We start from the raw sequence: 22,141 nt of genomic DNA on the forward strand, positions 1-22,141 counted from the left end.
ATAATACTTGGCATTACGGATGCTGTAATACCAGGAAAATATGCTGACCTCTGCCACAAAACTGAAATCCAGCTGGATAACGATCCAAAACATGACCAAGTGAACCCAGACGTAAACATAAAATCTGAATTTACCTAATTAGTCTTCTATTTATTAAGGATTCTTCACTGTCAATTATAATGTGTCATTCCTAAGAATATGGTTGGTGAAAAAAAAAACATACTTAAGCATCAGTAATACAAAAGATGTATTTTTTTTAAGGAAGCTTTATATGAGCTTTATGAGAGCTAACTAATTTGTAGTATCATCCTAATTGTTCAGAGGCGCCCGTTGCTGATAATATTGCGTGTTTTTAATTGCCGTGGTGTCACCAGTGGTGGGTTTATGAATAAGTTTGTTTGCTCAGACAAAAACAAAGTCTTGTTAAGCAATGAACAGCAGACTTGCTTTGTATATCACAATAAGATATACAGTAGTCTTCCTCTGGTGGTTTTGTTCAGAGTTGCTATGAATGAAGCAGAGTCTCTAATGGTACATTCATTAAGCAACCTCATATTATCAGCAAATTAATTCTGTCGACCACAATTTCTTCCTGAAGCAATTCTTTCCCAGGCTGCATGTTAATCTACGTTGAGTCGATTCTAGCTTACAATAAAATTCTCATAAAATTGTATTGGCATCTTGTTTTTTTTTTTTTTGGTTTTGATAAACGTCTTATAAGAGCAGTGTCCAATTATTGAAGTTCAAATTCAGAAGACGCAGCGTGGCTTTGTTCCTGGCTCTGGTCCAGTGGATCAGATTTTTATCCTCGCAGAATTTCCAAGGAAGTCTTGGGAGTTTGTATGTCTAGTCTGCATGTGATCTAGAAAAGATTTACATCCATGTCCCTCTATTCGTTTTGTTTGAGTGTTGAAGGAGCATGGGATGTCCGAGTTATTTGTCAGGGCTATCTGAGCTTTGCACACCCAAAGTATGCAGCGGCTACACGCCGCTGCACATGATCTGAAAATCTAGTTCTAGAGAGGAAGGTTGTTTGGTTTGGGAATGGTGATGTCTCACCTTTTCCCTTTTTATAGAAGATATGCTTCTGCTGGCATCTTTAGACCATGACCTTCAGTGTTCACTGGAGACCATGGTAATCAACCCGAAGAAGGTGGCGTGCTTGTTGTGCGATGAAGGTGAGCTGTCTGAAGTGGAAGAGTGCCAGTATCTTGCTGTCTTGCAGCTAAGTAATTGCAGGACAGAGCAGGAGATGGTTCAACTGACTGGGTCTTATTTGCATTAATACAAGTGTTGTAAGCTGGTGAAGATTCTCAGTCATCCAGGTCAGGATCATTCCAAGTGGACTTCTATTCTGAAGCTGAAGACGTTTTGCTTCCCATCCAGGAAGGGAGAAAAAAACAGAGGGAGGCTCCGGTTTCAACTTTCAAAAACTTACAACACAGCAATAGGTTTGATTCCCGCTAAGTTTCACCCCAATTCACACACCTCCATGCATGTGATCACAACATTTCTCCTGCGAGCCAGGCAAAGGTTGAGCCTAACAACTCTCCACTGTTGGGGCGATCAGTTCCAGTTCATTCTACATGTGAATCTAAGCTCTAACGAGGCCTCGCCGGCAGGTCTATAAAGCTAAGAACTCCACTCTACTCCAGACATTTTGGATTCAGAAAGCTTCTTGGATGGGAAGCGAAACGTCTTCAGCTTCAGAATAGAACTCCAGTTTGTTTAGTTTTTTTTACCGTTTTTGGATTAAATTCAAGGGCTGCTTTGACGTGTGGTATTGAAGAAATAACTGAGCCAAAACATGAAGTTCTTGATTCACTGGTCGGTTTGTATTCTAATCCTCATGTATGTGGCCATCAGTTGTGGATAAAGTTGCTTCCATTGTAAGAACTCTCTGTCTGCAGGAACCACTGTGCTGGCGGGCCAAGTATCTCAGTCCTGAATTGGAGTCTGGGGCTGCACGAAATCTGCCCGGGAGCCGCACTTTTGTCTAAATCTCATGAAATAGTCCTGAAATGTCTTTGAACTTCACGTGATGCTTTGGATGCATTTGCATTCAGCACGGTGAATGCTTACCAAGATCAGTGCGGTTGGAATCATGTTTTTGCTGTGTCATGACCACGTGTGTTATTTTTCTGCAAAATCTTCACCCGTGTTTTAGTTTTTTTCCCATCAATGAATAACAGACTGTTTTTGGTTCATTTTTGTTATAGCCTCCTGTTTTCCAACGCTGTTAAAGCAAAAGACAATATAGGCAGTACTTAAAAAAATATAGAAACTGAAATGACCATTTATAGTATGATGGCTGGACTCCGTTTCAGATAGGGTGAGGAGTTCAATCATCTAAGGAGAACACTGAGTAAAGCCCCTACTCCTCTGCATTGATAGGACCATATTCTCCTAGTCACCAGTCAAGTGGAATGCAGCGCTATTCCTCAAAGCCATCATTATTATTTTTCCCTCAGGGCGTGGACTACTAAAGCCTCCATTTCTTTTTGATATACATTTCACATACCTTCTGAACTGCACACTCAAATTCAGCAACGATCGCATCCCCGCTCTGTCTATGTAGTTGCAGGAGAAATAATAAACATTGCCTGCATAAATTCCGTTTAGTGATTCGGTATCCCTTACTTCAAAGGTGCATTGCCACATGTGAGCATCATGCAAGCACTTCATGAAGCCGCCAATCCCCCTTTCACTGCGGCAGATCAGTTTTGGCAGCGGAATAAAAGAGGGTTGCTGAAAGCGCCTCGGGCTGCTTCTCACAGATAAATGCTCAGCGCACAGCCAGGATGTTTGTTCCATCACTGATGTCATCTGTGCTGCTAAAAAACATAAACTCTGACCATTTTTAGAGTGTCTGTTAGCTGCCGTTGTATACATGTATATATATTTTACTACTGAAGTTACGCTTTAGGAGTTTGTACATTTTAAGATGTAAGGTGGCAGTTTTTCGTTGTAGTCTTCTGACCTTTTGATGACTGCGTTAAAGAAAAAATTGGAACAAATCACGTTAACGATCCACATCATTCCTCGCATTCATATCTGTGTCCTCTCAGACCTTGGAGCGTTGCGAGTGTTTATGACAACAGACGGGTGAACAATTTATATGGGGTGAATCTAAAGACACAACCATCCATCCTCGCTGTTTAAAGTCGAGGCGAGATATCTGTCCGTGTGTGTGTGTGTGTGTGTGTTTGTGTGTGTGTGTGTAATCTGAGCGCTTGTGTGTACATGCCGTTTGGAAAACTTACTACACCGCTCCCACCAGCGATATCCTGCAGCTTTGTGATACAGACGAAGCTATCCCTCATTATTTGCCCCTCCACCAACCTGGCTGTGAAGATAAGAGAGGAACGCCACCTGTCCTTTGTTTCTATCTCTGTTGCGCACCGACAAAGCTCCTGTTGCAAGGAGAGACAATTCACAACTCCTGGAGATAATTTCACCTCTAATGTTTGCCAGCTGATATGTGAATGAGATTTTGCTTTGTTTTTCCTAGTGTGTGTGTACATGCGTTTTTGTACTTGCAGCTAATGGAGTACATTTTTTGCTAATTTTACTAGTAAAATTGGGACTTTTTTTGGCCTTCCCTTTTTTCTGGGCTAGGGGTTAGGTTTAGTACTGAAGTGTCAGTAAGGTTAGGGTTAGGTAAAGGGTAAGTCAAAAACTGAATTGAAAATGAATGGAAGTCAATGGAAGTCACTCACTTTGTACTTTAAACAAGGATGCGTGTGCGTGTGCGTGTGCGTGTGTTTTAATTAATCTTTCAATCACTAAGCAGCTGTTGTGCTTCAATATTGGACAATGAGTACTAATCATTACATGTGGTTCTTTTTCAATAAAAGCTCTTCTACTTTAAGATTTTAAAAAGTTGGATCTGGTAGTTTTTTAATTTAGTAAACCTCATAAATTACTAGTCAAAAGTTTAGATTACCATTTGGCATTCAATGGCCTCCTTATTTTGATTAATTTCTATATTGTTGATACTTAATGAAAAATGTGAAACTATGAAGCAAATGTATATAGAATTATGTAGCAAGCAAAACATTGTGAAATAACCCAAAACATCTTTTATATTTTCGATTCTTCAAAATCGAGAATATAAAACGCTCTTGGCATTTCCCGGAGGAGCTTCACAAGGTAGTCGCCTGAAATGGCTTTCCGAAATTCTTGAAGGAGTTCCCAGAGTTAATAAAAAAGTAAAAATAAACAACGGAACAGGAATGTGTGTCCAAACTTTTTCCTGTTAGTGTAAGTTCAGGAAAGTTAAGTCGCCTCATCCTGCTTTAATTCCTTTTTAAAAGTATCTGTTTTCTTGTTTTTAGTGTTTGGCGGTCAAAGTCATTTTGCTGTGAAGAGTCCAGACAATATATAAAAAAGCTCTTCTTGATGTTACAGCAAAAATAAAACTTCCTTTCGTGTAAAGCGTTCAAACTCTTATTGAATCTGAAGCCAGGAAAAGCTAAAACAGTGCAGTTGTTCACTTCTAGGACTCAACTCACCCTCAAAATAACATTAGACTTTTGAGCCGTAAGCAGTTTTCTTGGAACTGATTTTTAAAGATGAGGGGATTCAACAATGAAGATTGACAAACACTCTGGAGGATTTAAACACAATAACTATAACTGTTTTAGCAATAAAAAAAGTGTTCTTTGAATTTGGTACTCTTCCTTTGGTGTCTCTTGTTTATGTTTCATTTATACATTGCAGATTTATGATAGATGTCCTCTCAAGACACTTTAAATAATTCCAATTAAAATGGGGGGATTCTGTTTTTGGCCCAAACGTTGTTCAAATCTATCCATATTGTTCCCAAAGCAATGCAATCCTAGAATCTAGGTCCATTCTACAGTTCAATTTAATCCTAAATATAATTCAAAACCGTCCAATTCAATTTATGATTTATTGCTGAATGGCAACCCCCATGCCGAGAAAGCATGTGGAGACAGTAGGAGAGAAATTGCTCCTTATTTTAGAGGTTCCAGCAGAACCAGGCTCAGTATGAGTGGCCATCCGTCAGGACTGCCAGGTGAGGGAAAATACTGAATGACATGACAATGGCTCCATTGAGTCCATCCAGGAAAATACAGTTAAGTACAGGCCTACTGAGCCAGAGGTACTTTCTATTTGGGGAAAATAACAGTATATAGTAATAGCTCCGTTAGTGGCTTTGTCCAGGACAGAGAAATAGTTTAATACAGGAGTTACTTTCTATCCTAGAGGGGGAAAAAAGGTAAAGTTTATGCAGAATTTAAGGCAGATCTATCAACAGCACAATCAATTACTTTTTCTAATAACAAGGTACAGCTAAACAAAAGCATGTAACAGGGAGTAATTTTCATGAATCGTATGCATACTTACTAAAAATGATTCTGAGGAGCAATAACTCCATCGGTGTCTGCGCCCAGGAAAGAGATGTACACAGAAGCATTAAGCCTGTATTACTTTCTAAAGCAATTCAAAGATCTGGGACTTAATGTCAGCAACAGATCAGTGAAGGACTTTATAATAGAGACAAAACTAAACACAACTGCACCGACACATGAGTACAACCAGGTTCAGTAACTCATTTCATTGAAAATTCTTCAGTAATTCAGTTTCCTTCATAAATCTAGACTAATTACGTTTTGATGATTCTTCACCTCCAGCTAATAATAACGTGTTTATTAGACTATTACAGACCAATAATAGATTTAAAATACAAAAACATTGTCTTAATGAAAAATGTTTAATAACTGCTTAAAGGTACATGTAATTGAAGAACATTGGAACGCATACTCTAAATTCATTGACTATGTATATTCTACATCAAAGAAAAACAGTGTTTTCATTTTATGATCACTTTTTTCTTTCTTTTTTCAGCTGTCGTCCTTTGGCAAAATTAGTCAGACTGCAGTCACAAAGCTAAAAGATGGCTTCAAGCTACTCCATGGCACATTAAAGAGGTATGTTGTTGTTGTTGTTATTTTTTTCATTTCTCATGACAAAGCAGCATATATTTGGGTCAGTATTTGCCTGTGCTGGTATACCTTCTGGAGTTTGACATTTGGTTTGTCTTTTGCTTATAACATGGGATGAAAACCTCTTATAACTCTAATCAGGTCAAGTATGGATTTAGGATCAACCCCTCTAACTCAATTAATATTGTGATATCCTGGCTCATTCGGGTCAGCTTTTCTAGATTTGCCAAATTATCTACTGTTCTTTTGGGGGGTGAAAGGGCTTACAGTATGTTTGTGAATTTAGTTGGCTCTGTTCTTTGCGCCGATGTGCCAATTAACTGTAACTTTAACTCTGAAACAGAAGCGCAATAATTTGCTGTAACAGGATCTTGCTTGAAGCTAAAGGTTTATATAATAGGTTGCATTTAAAGCTTAGTGTACCTGTAAGAATTTGAGTTATTTGATAAGATATTAATATCAGAATTAGAAGTCTTACAGTATATAACCATGCATCAAAGGCCAATTAGCATGGTCTCTTGTAGTGTGTTAATTCAACACTGGACTAATATTTCTTCTAGGGGTAAAATACCCTGAAGTCCTGCAAAAATAGTTCCTGCATGTCTTCAGATTTCTGCTTATAGTCATAAGGTTGAACAGAATTAGAAGGCTGCAAATGAATGCAATAAATTAATTTCCTTGTGCAGTGTGCACAGTTCTGAGGTCCGGCTTTTGGGAGAGGCAAAAAGGCGTCGGGCTGAGCTGGAGCGGCTCCAGCTTGAGGTACAGAGTCTGGAGGAGCTGCAGTGCCCCTCCGAGGAGCCCGATGGTGAGGTCAGCAAACTGAGGCGACAGCTCCTGCAGGTGTACAGCGAACTCCGAGCTGCCGAGGAGAGAGAGCACACAGCACGACACGAACTGCAGTGGTGAGACGGATGCTTGCATGCATGCATTCACACACACACACCGTGCAGCAACTGCTGGTCAAAATGCATGAATCACAAATGGAAACTTGAAACAACTGAGAGGAACACTGGGGATTGAAGTGAGTAAGGAGAAAAGAGGGAAGTGAGTGCTGAAGGGGGAAGTGATGTGCAGTAGAAAAGCTTAGGTATGCATTAAGACTCACACAGACGTAACTGGGGACCGAACACTGACGTTAGCTCCATGAGGCAGCATCGTCTCATTGACTCTAGACAGAGGTGAAGGTGAAAGAGTACTGGATAAGCACAAATACGTCCATATATTTTTTGTTTGATTGATTAATTGATTTTTTTTGTGTTACAGCATTTGGAGGTCACTCAATAAAAACAAGGAATGATTACCTCCTGTAGGAGATTTCCACTTAACTGGTTCCAGTTGATTTTGGTACTGAGCCCTCAGAATATTGGAGTAGAAAATGATAACACTGCAGAGCTTTTACTTTTCCTCTCTAGGGCCCCTTTCCTCATCTCAACCAATTTCCCTCCTTATTGCTGCAGGTGTCTCTTCTTCCTCCCTCAGCTCACTAGTTTCCACTTGTCCAAGTGGTCAAACACACCCACCGATACGGAAACAAACCACTAGCTGCGGTATCTCTGCACACAAACTTAAGTTTGTCAAGAGGTCAAAGGGAGGTTTGCGGAAAATTACTTGGCAACGTCATCGCATGCCCCGGTCTTTCCAGAATATTTGGCCAAATATCTTGGCTTTTGACCCTTAAACAGAGCAACATGTGCTCGCAATCTCACGTTAGAGATTGTGTATGGGAAAATCGCTTGGCACTGAAGCGGAGAGGACAAGTGGAATGAAAATATTTAGCGTTTCCATGTTTTGTCACATTAGAAACACAAACTTCAATGTAATATGTCGGGAATTTATGCGATACACTAACACAAAATGTCAAATTGTTAATACTAATAAAAATCTGAAAAGAGTTGTATGCATTTATTTAAATCTGTCAGGAGGGGCACGGCGGATGTATGATCATCTTATTTTTTTTTTGTCATTGGAGCTTTGGACATTCCAATGAAATTGGTCCTCTACATTTAACCCATCCCTAAGGGAGCAGCGGGCTGCCACTGTGCAACGCCCAGGAAGCATTCTGGACCCAAGGGTCTTGCTCAGGGACCAAACATTGTAGTCAGTGGGATTCGAACTGGGGAATTTGCAGCCTTCCCAGGATGCAAGCGCCCTGCCCTAACCACTAGGCCACCACTCCTTAGTGGTTAGGGAAAAGATATTCTGTTGGTGAAGATTCTAAGTCATCCAGGTCATGATCAGTCCAAAAAAAAAAGTCACTACTCCAGACTTTTTGATTTGAGAAAGCTTCCTGGATGGGAAGCAAAATGTCTTCAGCTTCAGAATAGAAGTCCAGTTGTTGTTTTTTTTGTGTTTTTTTTAAACCTTCTTTTAGAGAGAAAACGTGTTGTACAGCACCAATAAATCAATGTGAACTTTGACTGGACCATTTCACCACCTTTTTTCTTTTTCTTTTTTTGCCGCTTCACAATTCTGCCCAATTTGGTGTTGGTCTGTCATACAAAATCCCAGTGAAATATGCTGAAATTTGGGGTTCTGACCTGAAATGGTTCGAGAAATATTAATACTTTAGAAAGCTGATAAAGGACTGATTATAGATCATCGATTGAACTGGTTAGCGGCTAATCAATAATGTAGTATTGCTAAGTTTGTTTTGCTAAAACTGTGGAGAGAAAGCAAAATAAACATGATCTCGAAAAGAAAATAGCAGACAACATTTGGTTGATAAACCTCAATTATTTAATTATGCTGGCTTTACAATATCCTCCTTGTTGTATCTACATCATTAAACCATTGCATGGATATAATTACTTATTATATGGCAAAGATGGAAAGTCTGTGGTTTTTTTAATGCAGACTTTGGAATGGAGTTATTGGCCCAGCAAGTCATTTAAATATTAACTAAAAAAAAAACATGTGAAGGGCATTTTGTGTAGATGCAGTAATATCTGTGCGTAGTATATTAAGAGGGCATTTTATTTACGACTTCTTTTTTTACCCAGAAGCTGACTTGTGTTTTCACTATCTCTGTTTCTCCCCTGTTTCCAGCCCTTCAATCTCCCTTCCTCCCGACTTCCCCTTGGTTTGTTTTCCTCTTTCGCCTCTTTTCCTCACAGCTATCAGTCCGCATATGACAAGCAGACACTCACCATGAAAATGCCCTTTAAAAAAAAAAAAATCACTTTTTATTTTTTTTATCTGTACCCATACAGACCCACAGGAATTCAGCACTTTCCCTCCCCCCACTCCTCCGGTCCCCTCCATTGCAGCATTCCTGCCGTTTTCTCTGTATCAGTTAATATCCAATATTTCAGCTTGTCAGGAAGATTAATATCATTTGCCTTGTGAAATGTGCAGTTGTACAGTATGTGCTGTTGTAAGGTTTTTTCATAATGACAAAGCTGAGTTGAAATTATTTCATACAAACTTTAATCGACTGCTCAAAAAGCATCTGCCTCTGGGAGATGAAAAATTCATAGAAATCATGTTCTCATAGGCGCATTCATACTGTGTGTGTCCAAGATTTATGTGCGTTTCTAAGAGCTAGATTGTTCTGTATGGTGCATTTGTATGTGACTTGTCTTCACCGGTGATGCATGAAAAGTTCTGTTTTCTTTCTAATCAACATTTTATTTGTAGTAGTGTAAATGCAGGTTGGTCAAATTCTGAGAAAAATGTCTTTGCAATTTTGTTCTTGTGCATTCCTCTTTCCATCGAATCAGGAACTGAAACATGCCTTTTCTCTCTCTTAATAACTCCCCAACCCCCCCCCCCCCTCTCCCTCCCCCAATTGCCTTATCTTACTTATCCTCACCACCATGCAGTCTCTGGGAAGAGAAGAGGTATCTGGAGAGAGAAATTCAAACACAACCTGCTGTAAGTTCATCACTGCACCATCCCGACTTGGTTTCAGAGACGTGGATTACAGCTGCAAAGGCAGTTTTAACAGAGGATAAATAGACGTTTTGCTTTAATCCTCCAACTGAGACTAATCCCTACGTATCACAACTTTTTTTTCAAATTTCATTTAAAGAAACACAAAACTTTGTCACTCCCTTTTCCTTTACAAAAAAAAATATGTTGAATAGAACTTCTTCATCCAAAGGCAAGACATTCAAGTTTGCAAAAGTTTGTACGTCCTCTGAGCTTTTTTCTGTCCGTTGCAAGATGTGTAAAATCATGAAAACGACTTCCTGTTTGATTACAGTAGCATAATTGTAAAGTATAAACTGTAGGAAAACCCAAACTTTGATTGTTTATTTAGTAGGGAATGCAATCCTATGTTTAGAAATAATAGTTTTTTTTTTATGAAACCACTGGTGCCAAACTTATTGGAATTCCTAACAATTCATATAAAATAAGTGCAACTGAGGCATTATTCTCATTCATACTTCACCTTTTAAAGCTGAGAAACCTTTAATTAGTGGATCCATGACTTCCTGTTTTCCTCTTGCCAAGTTTTCATAATGGGAAAGACGAGAGAACACGCAATGCAAGTAAGCTGTGTTGTTAATCTGTGTCAACCTTCATGGGGAAACATGTAAATGAAAATGCCTACTTGAAATAGTTTTTAAAAGTTTAACTGAAACCGTTACAGAGCTCAAGGATAAGTTGATCTTTTTTTTTTCTTTTGCTAAATACTCCTTGGAAGAACTGCAGCTGAGAGTGGCATCTCACCAAGTCTCTCTAATTGTTACATACTGGCTGTATTTCAGCCAGTCCTTTGGAAGGCATGCCTGAAAAAAAGCCTTTTCTGTTCTGGCAACACGAACGTAAACGTGTGGCGTTTGCTCAACACTAGTTTTACTTGTTGTAAGCAGAGCCTAAGCGATGGAGGAGAGTAATACAATTCTTCAGATGAGTCTTGTGTTAAGAGAAGTCAACTATGATGAATGATCCAAAATGCTGAGGGTCACTTTTGTTTTTAAAATGATCTGGGAATCAACATTTTAAATTAGGGGTGTACCAATACCATTTTTTTCCCAGACAGAGTACGAGTACTGTACTTCAGTTTAGATACTTGCCGATTAAGTACCGATAATGAGCACTTAATAAAGTGGACACCGCTATTTTAATTACAATTTAGGTGTCCCTGTGCCAGAAAACCCAAAATTCCTTTCAGCAGGATATTAATCCAAAGCAAATGATGAAATAATCTCAGATGTTGTTCAGCAGACATAAAAAAGGGCCTTCCTCCATGGTCATCTCAGTCTCACAACCAAAACCCTACAGAAAACCTGTGATGTGAGCTGAAGGGAAAAAAAGCACAAGCGAGAATCAGAACCCTGGACTCTCTCACTGCATCCGGTATGCTCCACCTTATAAAGGGGGTTACAGGAGAAGTGTTTTCCTTTTAGCAAGAGGAGGCTGTACAAAGCACAAACAGCAGGGGTGTCCTTATTTTATGGTTGATATGGGACTTTAACCTCTGAATGAAGGTACAACCGTCAATGGTAGGATTTTAATCAGTTTTAAGAGAGATTATGCTGCCTCAATAACAGATTTATTTATCTCAAGGCTTTTAACACGTCTTTGCCAGGGGAGGGGGGGGGGTGTAATTATTATGGAGCGTGCAGTAAATACCCATTATATATCATTATTTTATGTTTAATTGTACGACATTAAATCGTGCTGCTCTTCAGTATCTGATGAAAGCTTTGCTTTGTGTAAAGCACTCTGATGCCACAGGGCATGTTAAAGCTCTATAATTTAGTTTTTTTCACTCACAACATCATGTAACTTTGTCAAATTTGGAAAAGCCACACAACATTAGTTTTCAGAAATCAGCAATAATAAAAACATTGGTTTTCCTGAATAAAATATGACTAGAACTGCATGAATGGACCAAAGGCCCTTAAGTAACTCTCACAATATTGCATCAAAATACATAATTTGCAATATTTGCTTTTGAAGAGTAGAGTTTGAGCCTTGAATAACTTGAACTGAAAGCTGGCCTTAATATATTTTGGAGATGGACTGCAACCCTTTTTTTTTCTTTTTTTTACTGATTATGCAATTTCAGATCATTCTAAATGTGCATCTCTGGCTGGTTGCAATTCCCCTCCTTACAGTCATGGCTACATTTTATATTACTGTTTGAGAGCCAAATCTGGCCATGAGGCACATTTCCTGCTTACAGATAAAAGTAATTACATATCCACCTGATTCTTATGCAGTTTTAGCCTGACTCGTGTGCACAACTTCCCAACCAGCATTATTACATGAAAGCAAACTGCATCTCAGAGATCTAATATGGATAAAAAGTATGTCAACATTTACATATAATTGGCTGCGCCTTCATCTTTCTAAGACAGGGAGGATGACCTGAAGAAAAGAAAAGTTACTTGGCAATAATAAAAAAAAAAACATGAAATCACACATCTTAACATCAGTTTTTGTTAAGTTGCCACAAGCTGTTTGCATCATCAACCCATAGCGGCACCACCAGGAATAAGGTGAATACAGCATTAAGATTTTGCTGAAGGATTAAATTTTAGCCGCAAAAGTTTGAGTTCCTGAACTGGATTCCTGTTTTCTTAACATGTCGGTACTGAATGTATTCTGTGACACAATGCAGACTAACCTTAAACACTAACGCTCTATAAAGATGTGGAGTAACAATTAGCCTCTGGGGTCTGTTAGAACCTCCTCAACATCCTTAATATACGATCTCATGTTTATTTGTTGGTGTATCCTGCAGGAGGTGGAGGGCAACACAGACATGTTGAAGGACAAATGTGATGTTTTGAAGAAGGAGGTGGCCCAGAGACAACTGGATGTCAGGTGATAAGTTCAGCATGAAGTTAGTGCTTGATTGGGCTTCGTGATTCGTTTTATTCCACAGCAAGAAGGTCCCTGTTCAAATTTGAGCGTGGCCAGGAACTAACTTTTGTAGGGTTTGCATGTTTCTTTATCGCCATCCGTGTATCTTTTCCAGACACGTTTTTTTTTTTTTTTATCTTAAAACCCACAGAAAAAAAGCATGTTAGGTTACCTTTTTTATAGTGTCTCAGGAGACACATTCAGACATTTTGAAGGTTTGTGTCACATTGCTGGTGAAGTTTCTCAGTCATCCAGGTCATGGTCATTCCAAAAAAACATAAAAAATTAACGTCTTCAACTACGGAAAACAAGTCCAGTTGCTTTGATTTTTACTTGTTTTGGAATTTGTGGCACATTGCAACCACAAATTTCCGAGTAGTGCAAACTTGTGAAGTAAAAGTAAAATGATGCATTTCTTTATATTTAAAAATAATTATTCTGAAAGGTTTAGCGCACATACAGATTTACCTTCCTCGAGTCAATATTTTATGGAGCCACCATCCTGTAGTTCCAGCTCTGGATCTTTTGCATTATGGCTCTACTACTTTTGTAAATCTGTTGAATACATTTAATTTACAATTAAAGGCGTGTTTGGGGTCACTTAAGGATACTGTGCAATAAAAGACAGTGTAAAACAACAGTTAAAATGAAAGAATATTTTTTTTTTTTAAACAAGTGAGTCTTCAGTCTTGATCTAAACAAAGGGGAAGAGTCAATATTTCTGCTCTGTCTTCTCAAACCCTGCGTGAGTCTAGGTAGATGACCATTATCACCGAGCCTGGTCCTGCTGGAGGTTTATTTCTGTTAAAATTCAGCTTTATAAGCAATACCTTTGCAAAGTGGACGAATAAGTTTAGGTGTGACTATTAAAACTGGTTGCTCTCGTGCAAAAAAGAACCGTCAGGCGACCAACGTATAATTAGTGCTCTGATGTTTGCTTAATGTTCCCTGAGGCCTGAGTTGTGCTCACAATAACAGTATTTTAATAGTGGAGACCACCACCCTTGCCCGGATGAGAATGTCTTCATCTCTGAAAGAGGGGCCGCTTTCCTGCAGAATCTTGGCCTGATGATGTTGCTCCTCTGTACTGGGCCATCCTTTTGGCCAGTGGCTTCTTTGTTTCCCTGATGTATAACTGGTCACTGTCCGCCTGGCACTTAAAAGCATACCCAACATTACTCTGACTGTGCCGGGGTGAACCAGTCTTTGCCCTAATGTGTTTTTTTCTATCTATTGAGATGCATCTGAATAGCCATTGCTTCATCACTAACAAACACTTTTGGCTGGTCTGATGTGTTTTTATGGGGACGTTTTGCAACAAAGTTGTCCTTACATAAACTGCCAGGGACAGGTTTAACTTGCTCCCATATGCTCTAAAGTTTCAATTAAACAACTGTTAAATCATATCCAGGTTGTTGCTGTCCTAATTGGCATTGCATTGTACTTTAATATGTCCTGTCAAGGTTATTCTTGAAGAATAATTATACCATCTGTTAAATACTGTAACAGAAGTGATGAGAAACACATTTGTATATCCCATTGCTTATATTTCTTGAGCAGAACACTGATGGAGGATGTGGAAACACTTGAAACGCTGCTATTAAAAGAACAAAAAGAGCTGGAAGAAATGAAAGAGATCATGGAAATCAAAGAGGTTTGTGTGTGTAATAATGAATGGCCTCAGCTGCTGGCTTTAAAACCATAAATAAAATATTTGCATGTCATCAGTTTTCTTACAACTTTGGTTGCATTTCTCTAAATTGTTTTTTTTTTCAGGCTGAGAAAGCCCAGCTTGCCTGCATACCTAACAAGATAATAGAGAACACTGAGAGAAAGCGCTCTCTATGGGAGTAAGTGCATTTTACTTTGACATTTTTACATAGCCAGTTGTGAAACAGAAACTAACCCATATTCTGAACTACTGTAGGCCTACTTTTTCTTTCGCTGATGATACAGTTTCCCTCTAATCACTTGGATCTTGCAACAGTTTTTTTAGTAGAGAAATTTAATTGGTTTAAAGAAAAAAATCCCTTAATCAAAACTCTTTCCGGTCATATTGTGTAGTTTGGTTTACATTTATTTATTTTGACCGTATCTGTGGGTATTCTTGGTTGAAAGTGTACATATTTGTCAAGCTGCCATGGATGGTGAAATGCTCCATAGATTTGTGATACTAATCCATGTGGTTTTAAAATCTGGAATGCTTAAAGGTAGAAACTTTGTGAATACATAATGTATTAACTACTTTCAAGATGGAAGGATGATTTTACCCGGTATATCATGGGTTCAGGGGTTATTAACTATTACCAACTATAGCTTTAAAGGCATAGTGGACGATATTTCTGCTTGAATTCCAGGGTTGATCACCTTATCTATTGGTTGACCCACATGCCAATCATTGTGACGTGCTAACCCAACGGCAATGTGCGTCCACATTCCTTGCTAGTTTTCACTTGCTGCGCATGTGCACTTCTAGTTTTTATGTATCCAGTGAGCTTTGGTTTCAACCATTCATTGTAGCTTCACTGCTCTCGCCATATACTTTGAAATTGGCAAGAAAAGTCGCAAGAAAAAAAAACGTCTTACAAGTTTATGAGAAGAGGATAAAGGCCTCAGATGTAAAAAGACTGTAGTGTTTTTGGGAAATTCTTTCAAGGTGATCTCCCTGAGGAGCAGAGGAGCAGGTAGGATGTTCTTGCGCACGCACAGTTATCCAAAAAGTGACTTGGCCGTTTCTTGCCTACATTTCTAGAAAAATCGTCCACTATACCTTTAACTAAACCATCTGAAATTTTGCTCTCGCATAGGAGCAGTTGATAATTTATTTCGAAGCAATATCTGAATCTGATGTGAATATAAAAACTATTTTTCAGATTTTATTCCAATGTAATAAAATATGTCAAATGTGCTCTCGCCACCCATTTTATTAGGTATATCTTTCTATTACTGCGTTGGACCTCTTTTCCTTCAATTCCTCCTGGCATATATTCAACAAGGTGTCAAATTATGATGGCATCACGCCAGTTGTTGCAGATTTATTACCTACACAAGACGAGAATCCACTTTTCCACGCCATCCTAGAGGTGCTTTATTGGATTGGGATCTGGTGGCATTTTCCTAATCTGTTATTGTCCAGTTGTTTAGCCTCAGTTCCCTGTTCTTGGGTGACAGGATTGGCACATGGTGTTTGTCTTTTACTGCTTTAGCCCATGTGCTCCAGGGTTTAACGTGGTCGACAGCTAGTTATTGTAAACTGTAGTGAGCCACTGTTTGCTGCCCATCATCAGGAACCAGTCTGCATATTCTCATCTGACATCAACAAAGTATTTCCATCCACTCAGCTGCTGGACACTGGATATTTCCTCTCTCTTTTTTTTGGACCAAACTATGTGAACCCTAGAGATGTTTACGTGTGACAATCCCAGTAGGTGAGCAGTTCATGAGATGCTCAGGCCAGCCCATCTGGCACAAACAACCATTTTACATCCAAAGTCACTAAAACCCCCTTTTTCTCCCCTGTTCTGATGTGTTGCTGCAATGTAACTGTAGATTTCCAGTTTATATTAACAGGCAATAAAATATGTGAAAGTCTTTAATTAACGGCCAGGGGGGTCTACAGTAAATGCGAGGCTGCATTTACGCTGAATAGAGGGGGCAACGTTGTGCAAGAGAGTTGACTTTGCCAGTGTTTGTTTTTGTTTTCAGGATTTTAAACAGCTGCTAAAATATTGTTGGAACTGTTCATCTATTATTATTATTATTAGCTTATTAAACCATTAAGAACTTTAACAAAAGAACCAAGAAAAGTAGTTTTGACACAGCAAAGAAGACTGCTCAATTACTTGCAGGTTCTACATCATTCTGAATTGTTTGTGTCTCTTTTCCTGTCTCTAACTGGATAATTTCCTCTTTCTTTGCTTGACTTCTTCTGACAGTGTTCCATGGTCTCTGTTTAGTGTGTATGTCGCTTCAAACGCGTTTTCTTTCCTTGCTTCTCAGACTGTTTCACAAAAACATTGCATCTCAGACATGTTTGTCTAACCGTTGGCAATAAGCTAAAGCAAAAGCTGAATCACACAAGATGTCACAAGGCTGAAACTATATTTCCACCATGTGTCTTAGGCATTAATCATTTGTTTTCTGGTTCTAAATTCATATTTGGCTTTGAAGCAAGGCCGTGGAGCTGTCATTGTGAGCATTATAAGTAATAGTTCTGTGGTTATTTTGCACAAGCTGTTAACTTTTACAATATGCACTTTTGCGAGACCTACTCAAAGAATTAGATGAAACTTGTTGTGTTTATTGTCATCTCCCTAAATAAATACCAGCGTCGGAATGAAGAAGATGGAATCCCTCAACTTGGAGCTTTCCGAAACTAAGCATCAGATGAGTAGTGTGAATGAGCGTAATCAGTCCCTGGAGGTGATGCGCGGCGAGGCGATGCAGGAAGTGGAGAGGCTCAGGGCCCAAATAGAGGCGCATCAGAAGGAAAACAGACGTCTAATGAAGGAGCAGGAGATCTGCAGGGAGGAGTCGGCTGAAATCATGGGCAGCAGGTGCAATCTCTTTTTATTTTAAGCTGGAAAAATGAGTAATGCTGAGTGTGTTTACTTAAATGCAATGCTTTACTTTCCGTGCGTTGTTTTAAGTTTTAAATTGTTTTGTTTATTTTGTTTTTCACATCCAGGGGTATTTTGGAAATGAAGCTACAGAACCTCATGACTGACAGAAAACAGCTATACAACAGCCGATCTGTGCAGCTCAGAAAGAAAAATAGGTACCGGGTTCATCTCATTCTTCAGAACATGTAAAGACTTCTTAGAACTCTTCTTGGATTCCTTTGGCGTATTTTTCCCTTGTACATTTATAGAGTTTGCAAAGTTTCACAGCTCTAAGTCAACATGAAAGGGAGTTAATGTCGACCATTGAATACAAAGCCTAAAAGGCTATTTTGTGTACCTGGCATTTCTTTCTTAAGTTAATGACATTAGCATAACAAACACATTTGCACAGTAACTACCAGGCTGGTAATATAGTTAACTCTACAAAAGTAGAAAAGCAAAACAATGTCTGACTGCATGGCCTTGCAAAAGTTTTTCTTCCTTACAACTTTCTTATAACTTTTTGACAATTATCTAAAATTACAGCCACAGACCTCTATGTATTCTATTAGTATTTGAAGCGATGGATCAGTACTAAGTTTTGTATAATTGTGCATAAATGGCAAAAAGCTCTCCGATTTTTATTTTATTTTTTACTATTAAAATCAGCAGTGTCATGCATAGGTATCCATAATCCTTTAAAATGTCGGTCCATTTGCTAGTCCTGCTAATCCTTGCAGGTTTACTGGTGGAGTAGTGCCCATCTCAAGTAGTCATTGGGCAAGAGACGGAGTAAACCTTGGAACCAGTCAATCACCAGGCAACACATAGACACACAGAACAAATAACCATATAAACACTTTCACTTCTAAGGGCAGTTTAGAAAGCAATTAACCTTACTGTAATGTTTCTGGAGGGTGGGACTAAACCACAGTTCCTGGATAGAACCCAAAAATGCATATGGAGAACATGCAAAAATCCCCAAAGACAAAAATCATACCTAGGACCTTCTCGCTGCAAGGAAATGATGCTATCCACTACTCTACGATGCAACATTGTAATCTGATGTCCCAAAATAAAATTTTGTGAAATCTTTAGTAGTTATTTGCTTAGGCAATAGTTTTAGGCTGTGTGTGAGTGTGTGTGAAATCACAGTTGCTTTGTGGAGGCCTTGGAGGCATGTTGGATAACATTAATGAACAAACAGCATTATAAAGACCAAGGAACAAAGCAGACAGGTAAGGGATCAAATTGTTGAGACGTTTAAAGCAGAGTTCGATCATAAAACAATATCGCACGCTTTGAAAATCTCACCGAGACCCGTTCTATCCATCACCCATAAACAGAGTAATGGCGCAACTACAAACCCACCGAGGCATGTTCACCCACCTAAACTGACAGCCCAGGTAAAGAGAGCAATAATTAGAGAAGCAGCCTAAAGCACTGCGGTAACTCTGGAGGGACTGAAGACATCAGGTGTGTAACATACCAGACCAGGGGACCCAAAAATTCAGCTGAACATAAAGTACATTTGCAGAGATTTAATAAAATATTGCAGCTGGTGTGAGTTAGGGAAAACCCCCACAGAAACACAGTGGAAGCTCTGAAAACTGAGAGTTCAGGTTAGCAGCAGCAGTAGAGTAAGAGAAAATGTAAGACTCGAATAAGAAGACACTAACCTTTCTGGAAATGAGAAATAAACTGTGATGCTCCTCTTGGAACTTGTTAGTGTGAGGATGCAAACAAATTAGTTTCATCAATCGATTGAACCTCGATGGTGGCAACATCATGCTGTGTGAATGCTTTTCTTCAGTAGACACAGGGAAGCTGGTTAGAGTTGATAGGAACAACCATTGACATACAATGATGGGAAGGGTTTAGACCAAAGTGCATTTGTAGGAATGGCCTAGTCAAAGTCCATGCATAAATCCAGTTAAGTCAGTGGCTAGACTGAAAAACTGCTATTGGATGCTCTTCATCCAGCGTGACAGAGCTTTAGCTATTGTGCAAAGAGACACATGTGCGAAGCTTTTATCAACAAACTCCCAAAATACTTGCAGCTGTTACTGCAGCCAACGGCGGTGAGAGTCTGAACATAAATCTGTGCAGCATGTTTCAAATTCCTGTTAGGTAAAATAAAAATAAAAATTGTCTTTTCCTTCCTCTTTGCATCGCCACACTAGCTTGTGTAAGTTTTATACATGAAATCCCGACACGACACATAAAATGTGTTGCAATGCGATACAGTGTGGAAAAACTTCAAGGGGAATGAAAAGTGGAGCAAGGCACCTACCACGGACTTGATTATTTGTCATCCAGTCAAAGCAAAATAAATTTAAGCAGGTTTCTGCTCTTTAACCAAATGTAATGAGGGGTAGAATGGCATTTTTTTAAACTTCCATTTAGCTGTAATCCTTGAACAGCATTAGCTTGTGAATTTGTCGATAAAGAATTCTTGCGGTAAGATGAAGAAAGTAGAGTCTCATGATAGATATAATAAATATTTCAACGGCTCTGTTGTTTGTCCTCAGGCAGATGGAGGCCCTCAAAAGGATGGAGCATGCAGTAGCCATGGCCACTGAGCAGCTAGTGTGCACACAATCTGCCTACAAGGAGATACAAGCGCAAGTGGTTTGTGAAGTGTTTACTTATTGATTGATTTTTTGCATAGTTAAAACATTTGCATAGTGCAGTCTTGTATTTGCTTTCAACAAATATAGCCTTTATGGAAGAGAGGGAGGAAGAAATCAATGCGAAGTTCTGGTTGTGCTCGACATGCAGTCAGAAGAAGAGGCTTTGTGCAAATAAATCTACGGAACATGTCACCCTGAACACAATGTCCTCACTATGAAGCATGGTAGAGGCAGCATCATGCCGTTGGAATGTTTTTGGGTTTCTTTTTTCAGTAGGGAAAGCAAATCTGATGGGAAGATGTGTGGATAGTGATAGAGGGCAATCCTGAAGGAGAAAAATTTTTTCTGATGACGGCAAACTTAAATGTACAACCTACACTGCAATGAAACTGTTTAGATCAGAGGTTAGCAACCTTCACAACCGTGTGTGCCATTTTAGCTTTCAGTCCAGCTAAGTAAACTTTGTTCAGAGCCAGAAAAGTTACGATTGGTCCTGTTTACATGACAACGAAATATTGAATATTTTAACTTTTTTTTCCCCCATTTCTGTTGACACCTTTACATGACAACGTTCGAATGACCAGCTCCGTCTACACAGCAACAGTAGAGAAAACGCTGTAATTCCCATTTTTTTTTGTATGTTCTTCTTTGGTTTTTAAAATTGTAGGCAGCCTTAATGTTGTGTGTTGTGCATTAATTTCTACTCATTTATGTCCCATTGCCTTTTTCCTGTTTACACAATGGAAACCTGGACATTTTCGAACCACTACATCCTGGAACCTGTTTTCAAGCTGTGCTTTTGTCGGTGAAAACATTCATCGTTGTTGCGTAAAAGAACAGCACAAAGGCAAACAAAAATTAAGCTTTCACCAGAAAATGTTGTTGGGTAAAAAGGCCCTATGAAACAAATTAATTTGCTTTCGAAATACCTACTTGAGGAAATTTGTTTGCATTTTAAATGAAAGAACAGTTTTATTTTTAGGTTTAATACTTTTTTAAAATACATTCAAATTTGATAGAAAATTACACAAAAATGAAAAAAGCATGCAGTTTGCAACTTATTGACAAAAAATATATACTTTCTTAGGCTGGTTCACATGGCAGGATTTTTAGCCGGATTTTTGCCCCGATCAGCGTGACTCTTAACATAATCTTAAAATATATATTCCTGCTGTCTGCAGTGTGTTAAGACTGATCTCATGCTAGTGTTTTTTTTTCTTTTCTGTATTGTATTTACATTTTAAAGCAGATGGCTACAAGTCTAACTACTCCCAGCCAGTAGGTGGCACATTCATTTTCACCTGTTCTTGTTCCAACCTTTAACTGTACTGTTTGCCAGCCAGCTGCCAGGTCCGGTAGCATTAGCATAATGGTCAGCGTTAACATTTGACTTACCTGTTCAGTAAGAAAGCAGCAACCTCCATGTGGCTCCTGCGCCCCTTTGCTTCCTTAATTTGGCACCAACGCTCAAAAGCTTGACTCTCGTTTCTCTTATTTTTTGATCCACTGGAATCTGGGAAATATAACGCTGAGAAGAAACCATTTCTCAGTGTTATCTTGGAGTTACTACGATCTGGAAACAACTTGAGCCCCCTCTCACGTGACTTCAGCCTACTATTTCTATTAATGCAAAATAATTGGTGTCGACTTTGGCATCAAAACCACAGGTTAATATTTGTATATTTTGGACCAGTTAGAATTTACAAAACAATTATTTCTATACTATATATTTATTTTCTCATTAAAAAAAATCATTTTTTTCTGCACCACTCTTGACATTCTGTAGATGTATTATTATTGAAAAATGTATTGTTTTGATGAAAAAGTTGTAGCTATAATCTTGAAAGCATTCTTGTTAATTCTTGTTAATTTTTAGCCAAAGTCATTAAAAGTCACAGTGGAGGGTTTTAAAAGCCATATGCTGCTTCGGAGCCACAGGTTGCAGACCCATGCTTTAGACCAAAGCATGTTCATGTGGTGTTCAAAGTCCAACTGAGAATCTGTCCCTTTGAGGTACATGTTGAACCTCTAACCTTTAAACAAATAGCTAAATTTAAAAAAGCACACAATGTCATTTGCTGAAGTCACTGGTTTTTGGTTTTTGGATGCAACT

General features: G+C 38.8%; 1 protein-coding gene across 2 annotated transcripts in view; it reads left to right on the forward strand.

Annotated features, from left to right (window-relative positions):
- The first annotated feature begins 1,157 nt into the window (after window positions 1–1,157).
- ccdc146 (coiled-coil domain containing 146) overlaps window positions 1,158–22,141 on the forward strand; it is a 55,940-nt gene continuing 34,956 nt past the window's right edge. For both annotated transcript variants that reach the window (XM_036148872.1, XM_036148873.1), the window contains exons 1-10: window positions 1,158–1,178; window positions 5,875–5,957; window positions 6,659–6,877; window positions 9,797–9,848; window positions 12,673–12,755; window positions 14,355–14,448; window positions 14,571–14,644; window positions 17,123–17,350; window positions 17,482–17,571; window positions 19,927–20,026. In XM_036148872.1, coding sequence (XP_036004765.1) covers window positions 1,173–1,178; window positions 5,875–5,957; window positions 6,659–6,877; window positions 9,797–9,848; window positions 12,673–12,755; window positions 14,355–14,448; window positions 14,571–14,644; window positions 17,123–17,350; window positions 17,482–17,571; window positions 19,927–20,026 — 1,029 coding nt within the window. In that variant the 5' untranslated portion in view covers window positions 1,158–1,172. The remainder of the gene's footprint in view (window positions 1,179–5,874; window positions 5,958–6,658; window positions 6,878–9,796; window positions 9,849–12,672; window positions 12,756–14,354; window positions 14,449–14,570; window positions 14,645–17,122; window positions 17,351–17,481; window positions 17,572–19,926; window positions 20,027–22,141) is intronic.

This window comes from Fundulus heteroclitus, chromosome 17, assembly GCF_011125445.2.
Source record: "Fundulus heteroclitus isolate FHET01 chromosome 17, MU-UCD_Fhet_4.1, whole genome shotgun sequence".
Lineage (NCBI taxonomy): Eukaryota > Metazoa > Chordata > Actinopteri > Cyprinodontiformes > Fundulidae > Fundulus > Fundulus heteroclitus.